The sequence below is a fragment of the Carettochelys insculpta genome, chromosome 4 (genome assembly GCF_033958435.1).
Source record: "Carettochelys insculpta isolate YL-2023 chromosome 4, ASM3395843v1, whole genome shotgun sequence".
In the NCBI taxonomy this organism is placed as follows: domain Eukaryota; kingdom Metazoa; phylum Chordata; order Testudines; family Carettochelyidae; genus Carettochelys; species Carettochelys insculpta.
This window is the reverse complement of record NC_134140.1, coordinates 48,130,010-48,152,632: the sequence shown is the minus strand read 5'-3', so window position 1 is coordinate 48,152,632 and position 22,623 is coordinate 48,130,010. Positions and strand designations below refer to the sequence as shown.

General features: G+C 38.7%; 1 protein-coding gene across 3 annotated transcripts in view; it reads left to right on the top strand.

The window, feature by feature from the left end:
• The window catches only part of NFXL1 (nuclear transcription factor, X-box binding like 1), a 79,986-nt gene that overhangs the window by 38,019 nt on the left and 19,344 nt on the right, over nucleotides 1-22,623 (top strand). For all 3 annotated transcript variants that reach the window (XM_074992728.1, XM_074992727.1, XM_074992729.1), the window contains 4 exons: nucleotides 2,631-2,652; nucleotides 11,075-11,215; nucleotides 16,012-16,178; nucleotides 18,112-18,181. In XM_074992728.1, the coding sequence (XP_074848829.1) occupies nucleotides 2,631-2,652; nucleotides 11,075-11,215; nucleotides 16,012-16,178; nucleotides 18,112-18,181 (400 nt within the window). The remainder of the gene's footprint in view (nucleotides 1-2,630; nucleotides 2,653-11,074; nucleotides 11,216-16,011; nucleotides 16,179-18,111; nucleotides 18,182-22,623) is intronic.

The following is a 22,623-nucleotide window of genomic DNA, read 5'->3' as shown; positions in this document are numbered from 1 at the left end:
ATAAATCTCTGAAGGTGGAGAATTTCTCTCAGTGGCCTGCCTAGCATCCAGGAATGGTCTACTCAGTACACTTGAGGCAAGGGAAGAATGAAATAAGTGCCTGATTTTAAAATACGTACAAGCAAATATAAAAAGCTATGTTAAAAACATTTTTCAAATAAAAGACTGAGACACAGAAAGATGATCAAAAATGTCCACTAATTTTGGGTGCCCATTTGAAACATGTAAGACTTCTTTTCAGAGTATATAATATATAGTATTTCATGCTCCAAGGACAGCTCCCATTGACTTCACTTGCAGCTGTGAATGACCAGTACTTTTGAAAAGTAGAATCCAGTGTCTTATGTTAGTTAACCAGCAAAGGAGGAACACACAGCTAATGACCACCTGTAAAGCCTGATTTAAATGACATGACGAGCATCACATAGGAAATATGACTTAGATTAAATCTATACTACATTTTAATTCTGTGTCAGTGTATGACCTTTCTGTATTTATCTTTGTCTTCATTGTAAATGTACATCCCTTTGTCCATCTGTATTGTCTGTTTACTACTGCCATGTTGGACTAAAACAGGGGTCAGCAATCTTTCCAAGGCGGAGTGTCAGAATTTGACCTTTTGATCTCTATAGTCCAAGTGCCAGTGATTTTTTTTTTTTGAAGTCACTAATAGTCCCACTTAAAACAGCTTGATTAACAAATAAATTAAAATGCAGAGCTTTACCATTTAGCTGGTGGTTGGTAGCATTAGTTGGTCTTTTGTTAATCCAAGGCGTCATGGCTTTGAGCAAGCTCCCAGCTGCATGCAGGAGGGAGGAGTGAGGCTGAATTCCCACCTTGCATGCTGATGAAAATTGGCTCACATGCCACTCTTGGTACGCATGTAGGTGGTTGCTGACCCCTGGACTAAAATTTCAACAGGATGGTGGAAGGACAGTCACTAAATCAGCATGGTTATTCAATTGAAATGGAATAGCTCTAAACAATATGCCGTATCCCTGTCAGGAAAACTTGGTTTATTGTGGGAGATGTCATCAGGCATCCAAATTGTCTGAGAGTCACATGAAAGAGCAGGAAGGTTATAGAAAGATGGGAGCTATTCTTTCCAAGTTTCTTTTTGGCCAGTTTTACTAGCTCAAGGTAATGGAAGCTGCTACAGGCACTGGCTGAGGCCAGGGGACTAGAGGAGACTGCTATCCTAAATGCAGGTGATCCCTAAAGGGCTCCCAAGGAAAGGATGATCTAGAGTTTGGGGAAATGCAGGCAGAGTTTATTTTTTTAAAAAAAAATCCATATTTTTCATCTGAGTAATGAAAGAATAAATAATGTGTAAGACTTTGTGCAAAGTATGTGTATGTTACATGCTTCAGAACTACATCATGCCTCCAGAGAAAGTTAAATAGTAACCAGGAAGGCTCATGCATTTGTTAGTGTTCTGAGAGAAGGTGTGTTCAAGCTGTCAGAGTACCTTGGGGGGCCAACGTGACCCTGGGGCTTAAGGCAGGTGGGCTCAGGGACTCTATTTCCAGTAAGGAGCACCAGACTTAGAGCTGGTGCCCAGGAAACATGCCACAGGGATGAAGGAAGGAAACAATGTTGTAACCTTCTGAGGCCCAGAGAAGCTTAAAACACGTGTGAACAGAGGCTGGGATTTCTTTCATAGCAGTTTGGTGGTGTGCAAACCAAACAGATGTGACACAATAGTTGTTGGCAAATGCCATTGTCTGTCCTAAATTTTTATATGTGTGTTAGCTAGAACTGAAGATTGGGGTCATTGTGCTTGAAACAATAATTCAGAAAAGTTTCTGCAATAAAGTTAATATATTGCATCTTCATATATCCTTGCAGGGTCTGTAGTTGGAATAATTAATTCTTGATTACAGTTAGCAGATTGTCTCTCTAAATCTGTGATAAATTGGAACCCAAATAAGAATGGAACATGAGAGATTTAATTCATAGATCTCAAGGATAAGAAAACCTTAACTGTTTACTGAAATAGTTGTGCTACAAAATCAGTGTGAATGTTGGATCCATCCTTTGACCTTGACGTGTTGCCATGTTGAGCTGCCCCCCATGAGACTGTTGCTGAAAACAAGTAGCACTAGGGGGGAATTAGAATAAGTAGATGAGGGAGAACCTTTGCTAAAATGTATTGATCACTCCTACTAATTGAGACCATATCTAGGAGTGCCCTTAAATTTGTGGGACCTATTGGGTATGTCTGCATTAGAACTTTGTTTGGTATAACTTATGTCACCCAGGGTTGTGAATAAAATACCACTGTGAGTGGGATACATTGCACTGACAGAAGCACCAATGACAGCTCAGTGACTGTGGTTTAATTATGTCAACTGGAAAGTTCTGTCCTGTTGGCATAGAGTGGCTACACAGGAGACCTTACACCGACACAGTTGCATCAGTACAGCTGTGTCACTGTAAGCTTGCTAGCATAGACATGCCCTCAAAGTAGCTGGAAAGTAGTACAAAAGTTCTATGCATCTGTGGAACTGACAGCTTGAATTCAGTTCTCCCTGTTTTATAACAGATTCTTTCCCATTGCTTCAGATGCCTTATTGTTTTAAGCAGTACAGCCGTTTGCAATTCTTTCACTTTTTTTCTCCTTTTTACAGGGAATGCCTTGGGCAGCATGAGGTGAGTTACAAAGGAATGATCATTTGAGCGAAATATGAAGTTTGCATAGTTTTGTTTTAATTAGTTTTTGTAAAAGCTGTCTGCTTTAAAATCTATGAAGTGTTTTTTGGAATGCTGGCATGCTCATTAGGACAATATTATAGCCCTCTGTCATAAAATGTATATCAGTTGACTTTTAGATTGCTCTATTAAAGTTTAAACTCTTGGCTTTTGAAACCACATTTTATACAGCTTATTATGGTGAAATGTTCTTGGACTAGTGAGTATATTTAATTGTATGTTGTTTACTTCATTAAATATTTTTCCTTTGCTTTATATTTAAGCACTGTTCCCTCTCTTCCCATCAGAGTAGCTGCTATCACTACAGTATTCTTCAGAAGTGGGGAGACTTTTCATTGCATATGAGACAATAAACTGTAATGCCTCAGGCTATGTCTATGCTACCCCAAAAGATCGACCTGCGAGATTGACCTCTGTGTCGCAGTCGAACCTTGTACTCTCCCACCAACCTTCCCTTGTATAGACAGACAAGTTAGTTGAATGCAGACGTGTTGATTTTAGCTACGCAGTTGGCATAGCGAGAATTGCACATCTGTGGTTGACTTTTAGTCTAGCGTAGACATAGCTGCAGTGTGGTTTATATTTAGGCATCAAATGGGAAGACTGGCCATTTGAAAGAAACTCTCCTCTGAGAGATCCAGTCAGTTAGCTTGTCATTTGGTTCAGCCTTCTATAATCTAGGAAGTAGAAACTTTGTGTCCATTTACTCTAGAGGAAAATTTAAGTACGGTAGGATTGCAACGTTCGCGAGGGTTCTGTGTTCAGAACCCTCATGAATGCTGATTTTTGTGAATACAGGGGCCCCAGAACCCTGGGGAAGCCCCTGGCGCTCTGCGCTCGGAACCCCAGGGAAGCAGCATTCGCAATTGTGAATGTCACGACCTTACTGTAATTTTCAAAATAATTTAACAGAATTTAGTTTCTAATAGAAACTATTAGAGCAGTAATCCAAAAATCAATTAGCATTTTTTATAATTAAGTGTTCACTAATTTAATACTACGGCTGAATTTTAATGGTAGAGCCCTGGAAATCCCCAGATATCCACTTTGTATCTCTGGATCACTTTGTGGATTGTCGATATAGCTTTTGTATCAGCACAACACTCTTTTGTGTTTTATTGCACACATTTACTAATATGTAAATCTGTTTGTGGAAAAGTTTTTGTAATATTTGTGACTTTCTTATTTAGAGCCCTTTTTAATGAGACCGTCAAAATGTTAGATTATATATTACCTGTCCATTATGAACCATAATTCATATAATTGTTGCAATCATAACCATGAGATTTTAAATCAAATGTTCATTGTTCTCATATAACTTTCCTCAATACATTTCCAATTTATGTTGGAATGTGAGTGCATCTACAAATTAGTTCTGAATGTTGAAGCTGAAACTACATGAGTTTACATAGTAATATGTAAGGTCAGTTATTACAAAGCTATATATAGCCTTTAAAAGGCTAAGAAAGTAAGTATTTAATATCGACAAAAAGTGCTCTGATCTTGTGTACACATTCTTTACTGTTAAGGGAAAAATATATGGTATTTATCTCCTTTGTCTTAAACAATATTGGTTTTTTTCCTTAGTAATTTAGTGCATATCTGTGGAAATTTATGAAATATGTGAAAGTCAGGGTTTAAGTTTAAAGGTTTGTGTGCATAATTTCAGTGGGGAGAAAACAGGAAAAAATCCAGAAGTTAGACAAAAAGGTTATATACTTTGTTCAAAATACTGTATTTATAATTTTTTATAGAAATTGCATTCTGTACAGATAGACTTGGTGCATGTTAGCAAAGTCAGTGGTTTTTATTGACCTCAGTGGTTTTATCAGTAAAAAATTACACAAAGTAATAATGTCTTCTTTGTTTTGAGTAACGTGTCCTTTTCAGCATCATGCATGCACACCTTCTTTCTACCTATTTTATTTCAACCAAGCTATTGTTCAGACTGCAATCTGAGTGTAGTGTTCATCCCACAGAAAGAAAAGGGGTTGTGGTTCCTTTAAGGTTCTCACTGCCTTTGAGTTATGAAGGTGGGGAGAGGGATGGGGGTAGTAACCAAAGCCCAGGGCAACTGGAAGAGGCTGGCTCAGATGCAACATTGACCATTGTGTGAACTGAGGTAGATAATAAGGGTAGGTCAAGTTGTTTCAGCCTAGAGATAACAAGAGTCCCGTGTGGGGGGTGAATCCAGTTCCCTCATAAAACTGAAGTTGGATATGGACTTTGGAGAAGGCATCTTCTAATGAAGCTCGGAAGAGGAGTTCATCTCTCCTGTTTCTGGTAGAGTGATTGGACGATCTCCCTTTTCCTATTGCCTCCCTTACCATAATGTGAGAGTAGAATGATAGGGTCTCAGTAATGGGCAGAGGGCAGGCTGGTAGGTGTAAGGGTCAACAGCAGCCCTCTCCTGAGTGGTGGTGGTGGGGGGGGTGGGATGGAGTGGAATGAATGTGGAAAGAATGATGGCCTGTGCTGTATGACCAAATATAGAGTATTTTTCATGTGAATTATGTTAATAAGATTGCCACTTAATTAAACCATATTTGCTGTGTTTTACCTTTTTTCCTTCACATCTGGAATGACCCCAGTTGCTTGACTTAGTATTCTTGTGTCCCTTTTATATCTCAGTGTTACATGGGCCTGTGTTGAGTGTGTGTTGCTACTTACAGCACAGTCCCTTTGGGACAATGTCGTCTTCCCTGCCCCGGGCCAGCCCACATGAGAAATATTTGTGGACTTTGAGACATAGAGTATGGTTTACATGACTTATTATGTCATGAAATCCCAAAGTGCTTCATAAATTGACCCTCATACTGGTATCTAAAAGCTGCATGTGCTTACAACATTTTGACTGACATCTAAAGCCTGGTTATAGAGTTCTAAAATACCCACTACAAATATGTTGTATAGTAACAGAGAGGTAGCCATGTTAGTCTATATTCTATCAAAATATATAAGCTAAAACTTCCACAGACATATATACAGTAACGAAACACAATCTGATAAATCATGTAGATAAACCTGACGTGTTTAACTAGAAATGTGTTGGATTTTTATCCACACTGTAGTGCAGGTACTAGTTCATTTGTGCAGGCAGGGTAAGAATAAATGGTCAGTTGTTGCAGTACATACAGTGCTCTAAGTAACTCATGGAATATGTATATGAAATTAGGATTGTTTTTCATCAGATTACTGTTCAAGCAGCATTCCCATCATGTAAAAGAAATATGTGTTGTGAAGAATGGATGGGAGAAGATGTACACATATCTTTGTCAAAATATAGAGCCTTTCATTTTTGTGTTTGGAGTACAATCAATGCTAAAACTTGTAGCTATCTCATAAATACTGTTTATTTCAACCCAACAGAATCTCTCACCGTGGACAGGATTTGACCCGTCACTAGCATTTCATGGATTTATACACAGACAAAATTTTAGTCTGTATAGAGACCTGATGTTGATTACAACATTTTAAACATCTTCCTCTTTATATGCAACCCCCCCACCATAATTTATGAATAGATTCACCTGTATATTGAGAGAAAATACATGTATGTACACCTTTGCTATGGGTGAGTCTGTCTTTGAGTTGATTTTTCATTAGAACAAAGTACTTCCATCAAAATATGCCTTAAAGAAAACTGAAAATAATTTCTAAAGCACTTAAGCACAACACTGAACAGGTAATACAGAGAAAATGGACAAAAAATGTGCCTAGGTGAATGTGGTGCACGCCCCAAATCATTCGTCCTCTGTAAGAGTGGCATTCAGCACACCAGGGACTTTCTACCGTCCCTTCTCCGTATGGTTGTATAAGCTGTTGTGAACGTATGTTAGTAGAAGTGTTTTATGAAATTCCTCATGCCTTATATGCATTTATTCTCTGTACTTTAGTGGATAAAACTTGCTTATTTCGTCAGCCAGCCTAGTGAAATGTTTTCTTCCTGCTTGAGTTTTACAGAATCATGAATCCAAAGAACAATATCCGAAACTTCTAAATGTTTGGTAGTAAGAGAAGGAAGGAAGCTTTTATCTGAAAAATCTTTTTATGGTGCATATTACATACATTGATTTTTTTCAGTAATTACTGTAAGTTCTTAAATACATTGTTAACTTATATCTGCAATATTCTGGTGCTACAAAGGCAGCCAACAAGCAAAGTAGGGGGGTGTCAGATAAACTTAGCAGATCTAGTCAGAGAAACCAATTACAAATTTACTTCAACATTTTCTGTACTATGAAAAAAAAATCAAAATCTAGGAATGAAACAAACATTTGGTGTCCTATATGGGTGTCCTGAACATGGACTGCCTCAAGAAAAGTAGGTAAAAGATGGCAGAGGAGAACAGTCTAAGAATTATATGTTAAAGCTATCAAAACCAGACTTTATTTTTCTTACACTTACAAGATGTGAATTGAGCACTTATTTTATTTGTCAGATGTTCTTATAAATGGTGTAATGTAGATGTTTTCGTTACATTGCTCGTTTTGTATTAGCTTTTCTTCCTTTCAGAAAGTTTTTTGGCAAAGGAGAGTGTATAGAATTTTGGTATCTTTGCGTATTTCTAGTAAATGATCCACCATTTGGGACAGCAAAGTTACAAGTTTTATTGCCAGATGACACGCATGCAGTATGATTCAACAAGACAAATTAAAATGAGATTCCCTGTGGGCTACAATGTCATAGTTGCCATCTAAACTGAAAGTTCTGGTGCCTCACTGATTACTTTTAATTTTGAGTGGGTGTGAAAACATTTCTTGTAGCTTTAACAATGGAGGTATTAACTTAAGATCATTTGATGGTTGAAATCTGGAAAATTAGTAAATTTGAACAAAGTCTGTCCTGGGATGCATTAATTAAAACCATCATACTGCAGACGAAAGCCAAGTATGCCTTAACCAGATAGAGCAGAGGTTCTCAAATTTCATTATGCTATGACCTCCTTATGACAACACAAATTACTACACCACCTGAGGATGGACTGCTAAACTTTGTGCCTGCCCAGTCCCCACTTCCCTGGGCCTGAAATCAAAGCCTGAGGGCTTCAGCCCCTGGGAGTGGACTTTGTAACCTGAGCTCTGCCAACCAGTATGCGTGCTCTTGGGCTTTGAACTTGGGAGATGGAGTTGGGTCCTGGCTGGTGTGTCCTGGGCTTTGGCCTTGGGCCCCAGGAAGTCTAAGACAGCACTGTCAGCCCATTTGATGGTTGAAATCTGGAAAATTAGTAAATTTGAACAAAGTCTGTCCTGGGATGCATTAATTAAAACCATCATACTGCAGACGAAAGCCAAGTATGCCTTAACCAGATAGAGCAGAGGTTCTCAAATTTCATTATGCTATGACCTCCTTATGACAACACAAATTACTACACCACCTGAGGATGGACTGCTAAACTTTGTGCCTGCCCAGTCCCTACTTCCCTGGGCCTGAAATCAAAGCCTGAGGGCTTCAGCCCCTGGGAGTGGACTTTGTAACCTGAGCTCTGCCAACCAGTATGCGTGCTCTTGGGCTTTGAACTTGGGAGATGGAGTTGGGTCCTGGCTGGTGTGTCCTGGGCTTTGGCCTTGGGCCCCAGGAAGTCTAAGACAGCACTGTCAGCCCAATTTAAATGGACTCGTGATCCATGTTGGGGTCCCAAACTGTAGTTTGAGACCTGTTGAGCTAAAGTACTTAGTTTTTTGTTTATTTGATAGGCATTACATCAGTCCTTCTGGAATAAGTATTTAGTAAATTGTCAGTGTTTAACGACAGTAGATGAGTATTTTTGTCCTTAAGACATTTGTTCAGCTATAAAGAGAGTGATAGGGTTAAATTTTTCATCTTTTTTAACCTGTTGTATGACAAAACAGTAAACCTTTAGCAGACATTGGGAATGGACCTCCCACCCATTCTTCCTGAATTCCACTGAAGTGTGTAAAATCACCTCTCCCCCGCTGCAAAAAAAAAAAAAAAAAAAATTACCGCTGCTGCAGCATAGAGGAGCTACCACCTCCTCCACCAGAGCCACCATGTGTTGCTTCCATCCCTTTTTTATCCTGAAGTATAGTTAGTGGTTTTAGTTCTTGAACTACCTATTCAGATTCTAAAATGTGATCAAATACTAATTCTAAAAGCAAAAACAAACAATCCAGCCATTCCTGAACCCTTCAAATTGAGTATTTAAACATCCTTTGTATTTTTGTATTTGGTTTTAGTTACTCTTTCCAGTTGCAGACAGATCTCTAGTCCTGTTGCTGATACCAAAACTATTTTCCATGCAGAAAAGAATGTGATGAACTGCTCTAATTTAGAAGATACGTTATTTCTATTTCCTCTCTTCTTAGCTCTTTCCTCAGCAATGTGAGGCCATGTCTAGTCTTGGGCAAGACTTTGAAATGGCCGGAGAATACTAATGAGGCACTGAAATGAATAATCAATGCCTTATTAGCATGCTGCCAGCTACAGTATTTTGCAAGTGCTGTGTTTTGCTCATACGCAGCTTGTCTTCATGGGGGTCCTTTTTGAATGGACCTTGCAAACATCGAAATCCTAGGATTAAGGGGATTTCAACATTTGCAGGGTCCTTTCAAAAAGGACCCCCATGTAGCCAAGCTGCGCGTGAGCAAAATATGGCACTTTTGAAGTACTGCAGCTGGCAGCATGCTAATGAAGCACTGAATATTCATTTCAGTGCCTCATTAGTATTCTCCAATTTGGCCATTAGCATGGCCGTTTTGACGTTTTGCTCAAGTGTAGATGTAGCCTGAGTGGTAGATTGTAATGGAAAGGTGTCAAGGACACTTTTTCTTGTTTTAATCAGTTTTTAGGGGTGACCTTCCAATCTCTTCAACTCTTTTCAGTTTGTCTCCACTCCATCAGCCTCCTAGAAGCTATGGATTTCTTAAGCTGCTAGCAATGGTAGTGAAGTTAATTATACTGAAGTCCTTTATAGTGTTTCAGCAACAGGAGGCTAAACTACAACAGTTGCTTGAAGATGCTCTTTTGAGCTGTCTGACATTCACAACAGAACTCCTAATACCTGTCTGAAGTTGGGGTGGATGTTAAACCTCGGGGAAAAAATAAACTAACTTTAAAAATGCTTTAATATTTAATCCCAGAAGAGCCTAATGGTGGGTATTTGGGTAGATAATCATGCTTCAGTCAGCACAGAAAGCTTCAATGTCCAGATAATATGATGGAGAGGTGGAGTAATCTGGCAGTGAGAGCCTTAGATTTCTCTTCAGTATGTCCCATGCCCCAATCATATAACATTCACCAGCCAGAGCACCATCTAATTCACTGTGGAGGATATATTCTGTCTTCCCAGACCCAGAAAGGGCTGTCATCCAAATTCACACCACCACAGAAATGAAATTGTAGAAATTGAGTGTCTGTGAGAATGTCACCTAGAGCTGAGTTTTGATCCCAGTTATGGGGAGGGGGATAGAACTTTTTCTAAGGCCTACAAATGGGCAACTGGTGCTTACATGAGGAGGAGGTACAGGGAGAGAGCCACCCAGAGGGGCAGGGAAGGGGCCTATGGGGGCACCTCATTTAGCAATTAAAATTTTGGAGGAGATATAGGGAAGCCATGCACCTTCTGAGTGCTACTACTCCTGCACCTACCCCTGCAAAATATTTGTATGTGTCAGTGTATTGATAACAATATGGAGCCTTTCATCTCTTAACCCCTCATTTGGAGTCTGGCCAAAGTGTAGTTACTGAAAGCTATCCTAGTCTGCCAAAATTTATATGCAGTATTCTGTGAAATTACTGTGTTTCGCTTCCAAATGGATGGGTGACACAGCATAAAAAAAAGTTTTGCATGCGAACATTGTGAAGAGGGGAACTGGGAGTGAATAAGTTCAAATTCTAATTCTGCTATAGTGCCACTGATACAGTTCGATGTTGGACAACTTCCTGTGCTCAGTGTCTCCTTGGAGTTAAGATGAAGACTTTAAGTTCTGATTTTAAAGATTACTTGCTCCTGTGATACATCCTCTATGTAGGGAGATTCTGCAGCTTAATTTTAGAACTGGGATGGAGTTTTTGAGTGAGGTCAATATATATTGTATCTCTACAGAATTATTGTGAGTTAAAGAATTAAACAGTGCAAAGCACTTTGAGAATTTCCAGTGAAAAGAAATAAAAGTGTAAAGCATTAATAAAACATACTGAAAGCCTTCAGTCTGCAGTTGATTGCCTGTTTTCTAACTATTGAGTGACTATATTTTAAGAGTGTAAGTTTGGATTTTTTATTAATTTGTGTATAATAGAAAATCAAGTACATACAATAAAAAGGTCAATTAATTTTCTCAAAGATGTATAGAGAAATCAAAAGTTCTCTAAAATGATGCTTTTTTTTTTTTAAACCTTTTAGGTGAGCCCATTACCATGTCACTCTGCAGGCCCCTACTCATGTAAAAGACTTTGTGGACGACTGCTTCATTGTCAGAATCATACCTGCATGAAGGAATGCCATAAATTTACCAAAGTAAATGGTAATGCTGACAGGCAAAAGGTAAGTGTTACAGATTTGCAGTCAGAAAACACAAGTTCTGTTTCCAGTCTATCAGTGGCTTATTTAGTGACTTTCTGAAGGTCACCCAATTTTTCTGTTTCCATTTTTTCATCTTTAAAATTTGGGTAATGTTAATTAGCTGTTTTTAAATGTGAGACAGTGGTATCCCATTGTAACAGTCTCACATATCCTTATCAATAAACTAGGAAAATTCAATATATATGGTACTCCTATATAGTGGGTACATAACTGGTTGAATAACAGTTCTCTGAGAGTTATCATCAATGGTTCAGAGTCATGCTGGAAGGGCGTAACAGTTGGGGTTCCACTGGGATCAATTTTGGGACTTGTTCTGTTCAATATGTTCATAAAAGGTTTGGATAGTGACATATAGAGTATTCTTATAAAGTGGATAGTGACATATGGAGTATTCTTATAAAGTTTTCTGATGATACCAAGCTGGGAGTGGTTGTAAGTGCTTTGGAAGATAGGGTTATAATACAAAATGATCTGGAGAAATGTTACGAGCTAAACAGGATGAAGTTCAATAAGGACCAATGCAAAGTACTCCACTTAAGAACAAACAATCAGTTTCACACATATAAAGTGAAGAATTAGGTTTGTTAAATTTGGAAAAAGAGAAGGCTGAGAGAGGACATAACTTTTTAAATACATAAAAGTTTGTTACAAAGGGCGACTAAGATGATTAGGGGCTTGGAAAGGGTCCCATATGGGGAGAGGCTAGAGAGACTGGGACTTTTCAGTTTGGAAAAAAGGCGATTGAGGGGCGATATGATAGAGGTATATAAAATCATGAATGGTGTGGAGAAAGTGAATATAGAAAAATTATTTACCTTTTCCCATAATACAAGAACTAGGGGACACCAAATGAAATTGATGGGTAGTAGGTTCAAAACTAATAAAATGAAATTTTTCTTCACACAGCGCACAGTCAACCTGTGGAACTCCTTGCCCGAGGAGGCTGTGAAGGCCAGGACTCTATTAGGGTTTAAAAAAGAGCTTGAAAAATTTTTGCAGGTTAGGTCCATAAATGGCTATTAGCCAGGGATAAAGTATGGTGCCCTAGCCTTCAGAACAAGGGCAGGAGATGGATGGCAGGAGATAAATCACTTGATCATTGTCTTCTGTTCTCCTTCTCTGGGGCACCTGGCATTGGCCACCGTCGGCAGATGGGATGCTGGGCTGGATGGACCTTTGGTCTGACCCAGTATGGCCATTCTTATGTTCTTATGTTCTTATGTTGTACAAAGCAGAGGGAGAAAAATTATTCTCCTTAACTTCTGAGGGTTGGGCAAGAAACAATGGGCTGCAATCGCAGCACTGGAAGTTTAGGTTGGACATTAGAAAAAACTTTGTGTCTGTCAGTGGCTATGTCTATCCTACACCACTCTTTCGAAAGAGGCATGCAAATAAAGTAAATCAAAAATGCAAATGAGGCACAGATTTACGTACCTGGCACCTCATTTTGCATATTCTTTTGAAAGAAGAGAAACAGTGTAGATGCAGCTCTTTCGAAAGTAATCCCCATTTTTGAAAGAACCCTTCTTCCTTTTTTTTTAAAGAAAGAAGGGTTCTTTTGAGGATGGGGATTACTTTTGAAAGAGCTGCTGCATCTATACTGCTTTTCTTCTTTGGAAAGAAGAATATGCAAAATGAGGTGCCAGATATGTAAATCTGTGCCTCATTTGTGTTTTTGATTTACTTCACTTGCGTGCCTATTTTGAAAGAGGAATGCTAGTGTAGACATAGCCAGGTGGTTAAACACGAATATATTAGGAAAATCTCTGTCATTGGAGATATGTAAGAGCAGTGAACTGGACTCTACCTCTCAATGTCCCTTCCTGTTCTAGATGATTTAAAGCTAATAGTGGTGTTGTGTTTTTCATTCCACCATCCCTTTTGTATTTTTATAAACTTCCTTCAAAGTCAAAATATGACCACTCTGGGATTATGTGGTCTATTGATGTATTGTAGGGAGGAGTCCAAGATTTTCTTGGAGAAGTGGTTTGAGAGAGAGTCACAAATATGGTACAGTTTGTTGGGGAGAATCTGCTAAACAATCAAACTTGCAATGCATGAGGTCAGTGGACTCTAACAGTCAGCAGTTCTGCCTCATCACTGGGAGTATGTCCACAGAACTACAAAGACGAGATTTCATCATGACGGTTAACAATTTCTATATTGTTTGAGAACATGGAAATCATGGATTCAGAAAATAGCAGTTACTAGAATTTAATTTAGAACTGCTCTAGTTTTGGTTTGACAAGTTGGGTATGGTAATAGATTGAACCAAAATCTTTTGTAATGGGACGGGGGGTATGGAAGGGAGGGGAAGCCCCTACAAGCATTGGGTAGCTGGGAAGGAGGCAGCAGCTGCTGGTGATCCCCAGGAGTCCCAGGGAGGCCACATTTGTCAGCCCCCCTGGGAGCCCGAGGGAAGCGGCAGCTGCCCAGGCTCCCCCTGCTTCCCCACGGCTGGGGTAAGGCAAATACAGAACAATGAGTCCCTTTGAAAAAAGAGATGGGGTGCCTTTTTGGCTTCCCAAATACAGGACCATCCCACTCAATAAGAGATGGATGGTCACCCTTATCTGTTGGTAAGAGAGACAAGCTTACACAGAACTCTTCTTCAGGTCTGGGAAAAGTACTCATTGTCACAGCTAAATACAAGGTGTAACATATTGCAAAACATAAATAGGTAACACTTCAGTAGGTCCTTTTCAATGTGAACACGGTCCATGAATATGCCTGTCTTTGTAGGACAAGAATGGGGACTAGTCTGCAGAACTGGCACACTCAAAGCCTGATTTGTTTCCAGGGCTGCTGGATCTAAACGTACTGAAACCAGTAAAGGCAAATATGACCACTGTATCTGTCCTAATGTCACTCAGGGTCGATACCCAGGTTTGTGAGGCACACTGCTGTCACCTACTTGTAGCTTGAGGAAGCCTTGTTTGTGTGTGTTGTGGATCAGCACCTAAACTCCACTGGCCAAAGTCAACACAAACACTTCCTCTCAGCCTGTGCAGACTCTGTCTCTCTGCAGGTTAGCGTTGGGCATGCTTCAAACCATCCACCCTCCAAGTGTCTGACTAGTGTGTTCAGTCCCTGTTCCATTGGCAACTTGCACTATTCACAGATGTGCTGCTCCCAAAGGAGCAGTACTGCCCCTCTGTACTAGTTACCACTCTGTTTAAATTGCAGAACTCAATTAGGTAATTATGAAAACAAGTACAAGTTTGTTTAATGAAGGGAAGAGATCCAAATGACGGTGGCTATGTCTATGCTGGCTCCTCCCTTTTGAAAGGGGCATGCGAACACGGCGGATCAAAAATGCAGATGTGTCACTAATATTTTTTAGGAAGAAGGGTGCTTTTGAAAGCGGGGCTTCCTTTCAAAGGAGCCCCATCTTCACAGCTGTTTTGCATTCTGAAAGCAGCTCTTCCAGAACAGTGAGTGGCCATCATCACCAAAATGAGGCACTGAGTTTGCAAACTAGCACATCATTTTCAATCCACCACATATACATGCCCCTTTCGAAAGGGAGGGGCCAGTGTAGACTTAGCCAGCCGGTAAAAACACTGGAAATATATGGTTACATATAAAATAAAACTCTAACATGCATTCTAAAACCTAGACTTATGTATCTAATGCTTACCCCAAAGTTCCTCCTGTATTTTACAGTCTTGGTTGTAATTTTCCATTCAAGAGGTAAGTCATACTGGTTACTTCCCTCTTCAGTGGAAAAGCTTTTGAGTGACTTCCTATATCCCCCGGCAACATTCCAAAAAACATTGCTGTTATTTTTAAACAGGAAGCACCTCTGCTAATTGCATTTTCCTGCATACCTCTTTTTTTGTTGATTTCACAATCTCTTGATTGGCATTTGCCTTAGGCTGGTGATGGGCCTTTTGTTGTGAAGCAGACAATGCATGTTTGACCAGGTGGAAGAAAGATGAGCATCTCTTCCTTCTTACATGACAGGAGCATGTTTATCATTACCTAGCAACCTGCCTTAACTCATTACTTTGGGATTCTTTAATTTGTCTGACTTGACTTTTTGAGACCTTGGATGTGATAATGCGTAGAAATATTTTGCTGTGCTCGTAAGGCTCCAACTATGCAGTGAGATCTGCTAATATGTCTGGTTCTGATTTGCAGAAGCAAGCACCTAGATGAGCATCTAAGGAACAGCAAACACTGTATATGGTCTGTCTTGTTGACTAGAGCAGTGAGTAAGACCAGGGCTCATGTGTGCTTTGTAAGTTATACATCGCTGAGGCAGTATCCAGCAACCCTGAAAATGTGATACACTAAAATTTCACAGTGGTCCAAAATATTATGTAGTTTAAAGCTGTTGTTGAAAAAATATTTCAGCAGTATTATTTTGTGATTATAGCATATGATGAATATGCACTGGGTGTGCAGAGTTAAAGTTTGTGTGTATTCTGTCTTGTCTTTGGCACTTCCTGACTGGCTATTTTTAACCATGCAAACTTAATATAGTAGTGCTGAGTGGCAGTTTTTCAAAATAATAAGTGGCTCTCTTCATGCCTGGGAGGAAAAATAGGACCCTCTCTCTTTGACCATTGGCTGCAGGCATTCCTTGCTTTCTATTAAAAGCATATTTTACTATTTTGTTTGGACCTCTCATTGAAGAATAAAGCTCCATTTTACATAGATTTTTCCCTAAATGAAAAAGTTCTTTTAAAATTATGTTCAGTTAGCAAAACATCTACTGTTTTGGCTCAGTAATTTTTCTTCTTTTGTTTTAGGCTAGTCCAGAATGTTCTCAATGTGAGGAGGTGTGTACCAAGCCGCGCCCACCAGGCTGCCCTCATTCATGCATTTTGCCATGTCATCCTGACCAATGTCTGCCATGTGTGCAAATGCTTAAAATGAAGTGTCACTGCAAACTCACAAATCTGTATATTGAATGCAGGTAAGTAGATAAAGGAAGGATAAAGTTGATAAAGGAATTGTGATCTTAAAGAAATACTCTCACTTGGAGGAAGCATGTAAAAAGTATCCCTTGGTCAGGTCTTTTAACTTTTCATATGCAGATTACACTGATGATGGTTAAAAAAAAAACACTAAAAATCTCCATCTGTTTGTTCATTACAGTCAAAAGAGATCACTGTGGTGATCTCACCAGACCTCCTGTATAATACGTTGTAGAACTTCCTAAAATTACTGTTTAAAATAGAGCTTGTATTTTAGAAAAACATTCACTACTGATTTTAAATGTATCAGTTCCGGAGAATTCATCATATCCTGGGTAGATTGCTCCAATCATTGATTATGCTCATTGTTAAAAATGTGTGCCTTATTCCTAATCTGAATTTGTCTAGCTTCATCTTCCAGCCACTGGATTTTTGTTACAGCCTTATGTTGAAATATCCTTATGATGACCCCCGCAGGTCCTTCAGTATTCCATCCTGAGATAACCTGCATTCTTGGTTCCCAAGATATACTGACTTGCATTTGACAGTATTAAAACACATTTTGTTGGATTGTGATCATTTGATCAAGTCACTCAGATCCCTCTGTCACCTGTTGTATATGACTCCACCAATCTTTGCTAAAATTTAAAGGTGACACACAGATTTTTGTCACCTAGATTGTTGATAAAATATCAGTTTTGTACTAAAAATCAATCCCTGGTGGACCTCCCTGAGCAAGTTTTTAATCCATCTAGTGTACATCTTGTTAATTCCCTAGTGAAATTATTTTATCAAAATGTCATGACAAATGCCTTGGAGAAATCCAGATCACTATATCAACACAGTTGTCTGTATCAACTAAGCCTATGTCCTAGGGAGGTTTGCAAGAAAAAAATTGTCTGAAAAAATATATAAAACTATGCTAACTGGCATTAGTTATATTTTTAGCCTCTAATTATTTAGTAAAAATCTCTAATAAAGCATTATATCAGTATGGTATCAGTGGTCAGGCTAGCCATCAGTAGTTCTTTATCCTTCTTTGTCCTTTTAAAATATTAGAATTACGTTGGAAATCCTTTATTTCTTTGTAATTACCCCAGTGTGCTAAGATTTCTTAAAAAATTAACTAGCTTTTCAGAGAGCTTCTCCCTTAGTCCCTCTAAAACTCTTTGAATGTAAATTATCTGGGCCTGTTGATTTGAAATGTTTAATTTTAACAAATGCTACCTCACATTGTCCTTTTTTACAGAAGGTACACTTTCTACTCTTTCTACAGCAGCCTATTTGATGGATATATTCTCATGATTCATTCCAAATATAGAACAAAACCTCTATTAAACATTTCTGCCTTTTCTGTGTCATCATTTATTGTTCTACCATCTGTTTCTAGTGATAGACCTAGACCTCGCTAGGGTCTTTTTGGGCTCTTAATATACTTGAGGATATCTTTAGCGTTTTTGGTTGTTGACTTTTCATTAATCCCTTTAACCTTATATATGTGTGTGTGTGTGTCGTTGTTTCCACATACCCTTGTAACTCAGATGGTGTTTTTTCATCTCTCTAGACTTGCGTGTTTTGGGTATCCAATAGGATATCTTTGAGGAATTCCCTGTTTTTCATGAACACTTCCCACTTTACATTTACAATGCTTACAATCAGCTACATTAACAGTTGTTTTAATCTTTGACAGTGAAGAAGCTGATTGCATTATTAAATTGCCAGCCTAAAGGGAATGGTGATCTGACTTGCCTGAAAAGTCAATTTATCGTATAGAATTTCTAGTTAGGACAGCTACTCTTGTGTACAATATGCAGCCAGTTAAAACTCTCTCTCTCTACTGTGCAAAAATGTGTAAATGTGTTCATAACTGTACTTGATTGAATTAGTTTTAATTTGACGTTTTGTTAAAAGATTTTTTTTCTTTTAAAATAGAAAAATAACTGGTGCTGACTTAAAAGAAAAGGATCTTCTCGGTTCCTGCAAAAATCAGTGTCCCAAAGAGGTATGCTGTATTGGTGAATTAATGCTTCCTTAGATTCTGGTTTGACATTTCCAGGAAACAATTTATTCTTTCTCCAAGTCATCAGATCCGTACTCTAAAGATTAGACACTGCCAACTGCAGCTAGTACCAAGTTTAACTGGAGGGGCTACAAGTAGCAAGTTTTTCCTTCCCTTCCCAACTGCATATGGAATTTTCAAGTTGAGAAATAGGGATGCTGCAGTCAGGGGGAACAGAGAAGCTATTGGCTTAGAACATAGAAGGAGGTTGGATAAGAAGGAGGGACAATCTTTTCCCCACTGGCAAGTGAAAAACTGGGATGCTTTTTTAAATTAAAGGTCAGCATGGTGGGAGGAGCAGAGGAAACCAATGTTATCCCCCTGCCATCTCTTCACTGTTCTTTCCTAACCTCAGGCTGTCGCTCTCCAATCTACCTGTGCCCACAAATTCCCCATGTCTCCTACATGCACTCTTCCAGTTTGCTCAAATCTTCATTCACTGGTTAATGCCATTTCCTTTCACATAACTCTTTCAGCTCAAACTCCAAGTGTCCTCAGCTCCTGTAATGCCAGCCAATACACCTATATGTAACATCAGACTCAGAATCCCCCTTTTCCTGCTTAACCTTTCCACATCTCTGAATCCTTCCATCCAACATTATAGGCTCACAAGAAACACACACACAGCCTTACAGACTCAGAATTCTTTTTCTTCCTCTTTCCTTCTCTCCACTGCTTGTTTGTGCTTTTTACTGGCTCTTCATTGTTCAGCCTCCCTGTTTATATTGCACAAGTTAATAAACAGCTTTATCACACTTTCCTTCAGATAGATCATCTGATGGAAGTGCTTTTTGGGAGGCAAGAGGAGCATTCTCAAACAGTATTATCCTCCCCAATCTACTTCCTTAACTCAATCCTTTCATTTCCTTTCATTTGCTGCTTATAAAATCCAGTCTACATGGCATGCTGCTCCTGCCATGGTCATGCAAGTAAGGGCGCTCAACAATGCAAATGAAGTGCTCATTTACAGATTGCACACCTCCTGGCACAGCCACCACCACAAAACAAGCCACGTAGACGGGGTTCTGTTGGTGAAAACCTCCTTTGTCAACAGGCCCTTTTCCCCAGAAAAAAAAATATTAGGGCTAAAGGGGTATCGACAAGTGGGGTTTTGGTGAACGGACCCTTGTCTATGTGGCTTGTTTTGTGGCAACTGAAGACTGTATGTCTAATATTACTGTTGGGAATTGTAAAAGAGCCTTAATTATATGGACTAGTGACTCAAAAGATATAGCAGTAATTGTAAAATTCTGCCAAGGTTCATAATTTTGTTTTGGCTATGGTTGTACAAACTGTTCAGAGGAATTCTATGGTCTGATACAAGTAGTGTACAGTAAACTCTTTCATAGCCAGCAGCCCTGGGACTGGGAGGTTGCTGTATAGTCAAATATTCTGGATAATAGGGAGATATACCTAGCAATGCATAATACTAGAGAAAAAGGAGAATAGATATTAAACAGAAATGTATGCAGAGTACTTTATTTGCCAACAACCGTAGTATTGTACACTTTAAACTTACACTGTATTTGCTGTATTTATTTGTATTTACTTTCATTATATGGTTCTTATGGAAAATGTAACTAAAATTTACATATGGGTAAAATGCCAGTTATTTGAGGGTTCTGCATAATAGAATGTCGGATATGAAAGAGCTTAAGGTACTTTTTTTTTTTTCCAGATATCCTTTCTGCTTTAGGGAACAGCATAGAGTTTGAATTGGCACAGATGCTAGTAAAGTTAAAACATTTTAAAATGTTTTTTTAAAAATGGCAGTTAAGAACCAGATATCATGAAGAAGGAAACTTACAATTTTACAGTTAATAGTGACTATTCAGAATATTATGCTGAACACATTTGCAAATGTTTCGGACAATTCTAAAATGGAGGTGTTCACAATACAGAAGCTTTTCCAAGTTTACATGTTCATATTTGTCTTTCTTGAAACATATCACTATTACAAAGGAGATTGGTTTTCAGCTTAACATTAATATATGACCTGTGATTTGGTATAGTTTATTTTAATGTGTCAGCTTTGTAAAGATAAGTCATACTTGGAAGTAGAGGTTATACTTAAAAAAACATTAGTAACACTAACTTTTACCTGCTGATGTGCAGCTGTAAAATTTCTCATTCTGTAGTTTAATTGCTGGACTCTTACTGTAAAATATTGGCTGTTTAGATGACTTGACTTTTTAAAAAAGTGAATGCAATAGTTTTGAAAGAATGTTCTAGGGATAAAAACCACTCAGTGAGGGCTCTTAGCAGGAGCAATGTAAGCTTTCCCACGTAGTCCTACTTGTGGGCCTAAACCTTAAACTTGAAGGCCCACTGCTAGGTTTGAAAGGAAGAATATCTTTGTTTCCATTTGTACTTTGCTTCTGAGACTGCCAAGAAAAGGGCCATTTAGGAGTTGTTTTGCTTTTTAAGAGACAGACAACTGTTCTCTAGGACTGTGGAACCCCATGTGTTTCAGTCAATTACCATTGATTGTCAGGGTCCCTGGGGGTATGCAGGAGAGAAGCACATGATGAACTAGTTCTTTTCTGTCTCTAGGTTCTTTAGCTTATTTTCAATGTAATATAAACTAAATACATTTTGTGCGTGCGTGCGTGTTTTCTGTTTTAAATCCCTCCATCCAGCTGTGACCATCAGGGTGCTCTGACACTGGAAAATGCCAACTGCCTCCTCCCACTCTCCACCTTAGCTATGCATAGCATAGTGAGATCATAAATTTGAGAAAAAAATCTTAATCAGCCAACCAAAATGATCATCAAAACCTCAATAGCATGTTACCTGGATGTGCTGGTTAGTCTATGGCTGTGTGCCCTGGTAGTGTGCCCTCATTCTCTGCCAAGACAGCAACCTGCAGTAACCCTTCTTTCAGTCCTTAGGAAGTAGAGGACAGGATTTGACCTGGTGACCAGACGAGAGAATCATAGAATCCTAGGAAGTTTCGAAAAAATTGTTTACTTGCTTGCAGATTTTGGTCTTTCTTTCTTTCTTCGTTTGTTTCTTCCTTCCTTTCTTTCTTTAAACTTTTTCTTTAAAATGTTTGGCATTTGTCAGCTATCTTGTCTCAGAGGTGCAGCATTTGTTCTAGTTGCTATGGATGGCTGTGAGTGGATTTGCTTAGTGTAAAACAGAGCTAATGCAGACATTGCATTCTAGTTTGATCTGAGTGTATTTACTATTTTTTTAAAATGTTTCTCCCACAGTTGCACAGCTCCTCTAGTGGCAGCGGTAGTGGCCTCTAAATAAACACACATTGTCTTTTACCACTGTTATCTAACCCTGCTCATGTTGATTATAATGGTAGTAGCTGGTTTATGCTAGTAGTCACACACCAGTTACACACTGGTGACAGTGCAACAGTGGGAGACTTTAAGAGAAAACTTTAGGTGTTTGAACTTCGTCCTGCGGCACTTCTTTGTGTAATTTCACTCACTTCAAAACTATTCATGTAAGTAAGAGCTACGGTATTTGTCTACAAATATTGCTTTGCTATGCAGGGTTCACTGTTGGATAGGTTTTGAATTTTGTCTCCTCCTGCTCTTCCTTGAGACTTTTGCCGTGAGTAGTTCAAGGAAACTTTGTTGGAACCTGTAAAAAGACAAATCTTATGGTCACCGGCAGGTAAACACTATGAAATACTGTTGCATAATGTCAGCTATACTGCAGTCAAAAAGATAAGTTCGTTAACAGTACATTGACCAACATTGTTAGGGTTATATACTTATACAAAGGAATTTTGTCTGAGTCTTAATAGGAACAGGCTTTCTATGTAAAGATCGGGCAAGTTCTATGCTTGAAGCATGTTCTGTATCTGTGGGCTCTTGGCTAAATCAGGTAATACTACCTTTAAACCCTTTAATCTGAATTTACTAACTTACATATATGTACTTCATTGAGTTATTTTTCATTAGTATGCAGTGTTATATTATTGTGGATTTATTCATGTAGTATTTGAAAATCTCCCAGTTACAAATAAATGTGAAAAACATACATCCTTCATATTGAAATTGTGACTCTTATGACATTTTCCAGAGTGTGTTTGATCACTTGACTACAGCTGAAAGTTTAATTTAAACTATGAGCATCTCCAGACACAATTTAACAGTCATGGGAACTAAAGTACCATTTTAAATCACTTAATAAAATGTGTTATTTTTAGGTAGTGGCTTAGGTTGTTGAAAACATGTTTAGCAGTTGAGAGTAGGGGAAAGTGTGTGTGTGTGTGTCTGTAAATATAATACACATGTGCATGCACATACATACACACATGGGATATGTGAAGCTAAATTCTTTACCTCAAGTGAAAAATGTCTGCATGTTACCATGTTACATCTAACAGCATTTGGTGCAACCCTAAATTCATTAGTCAACAC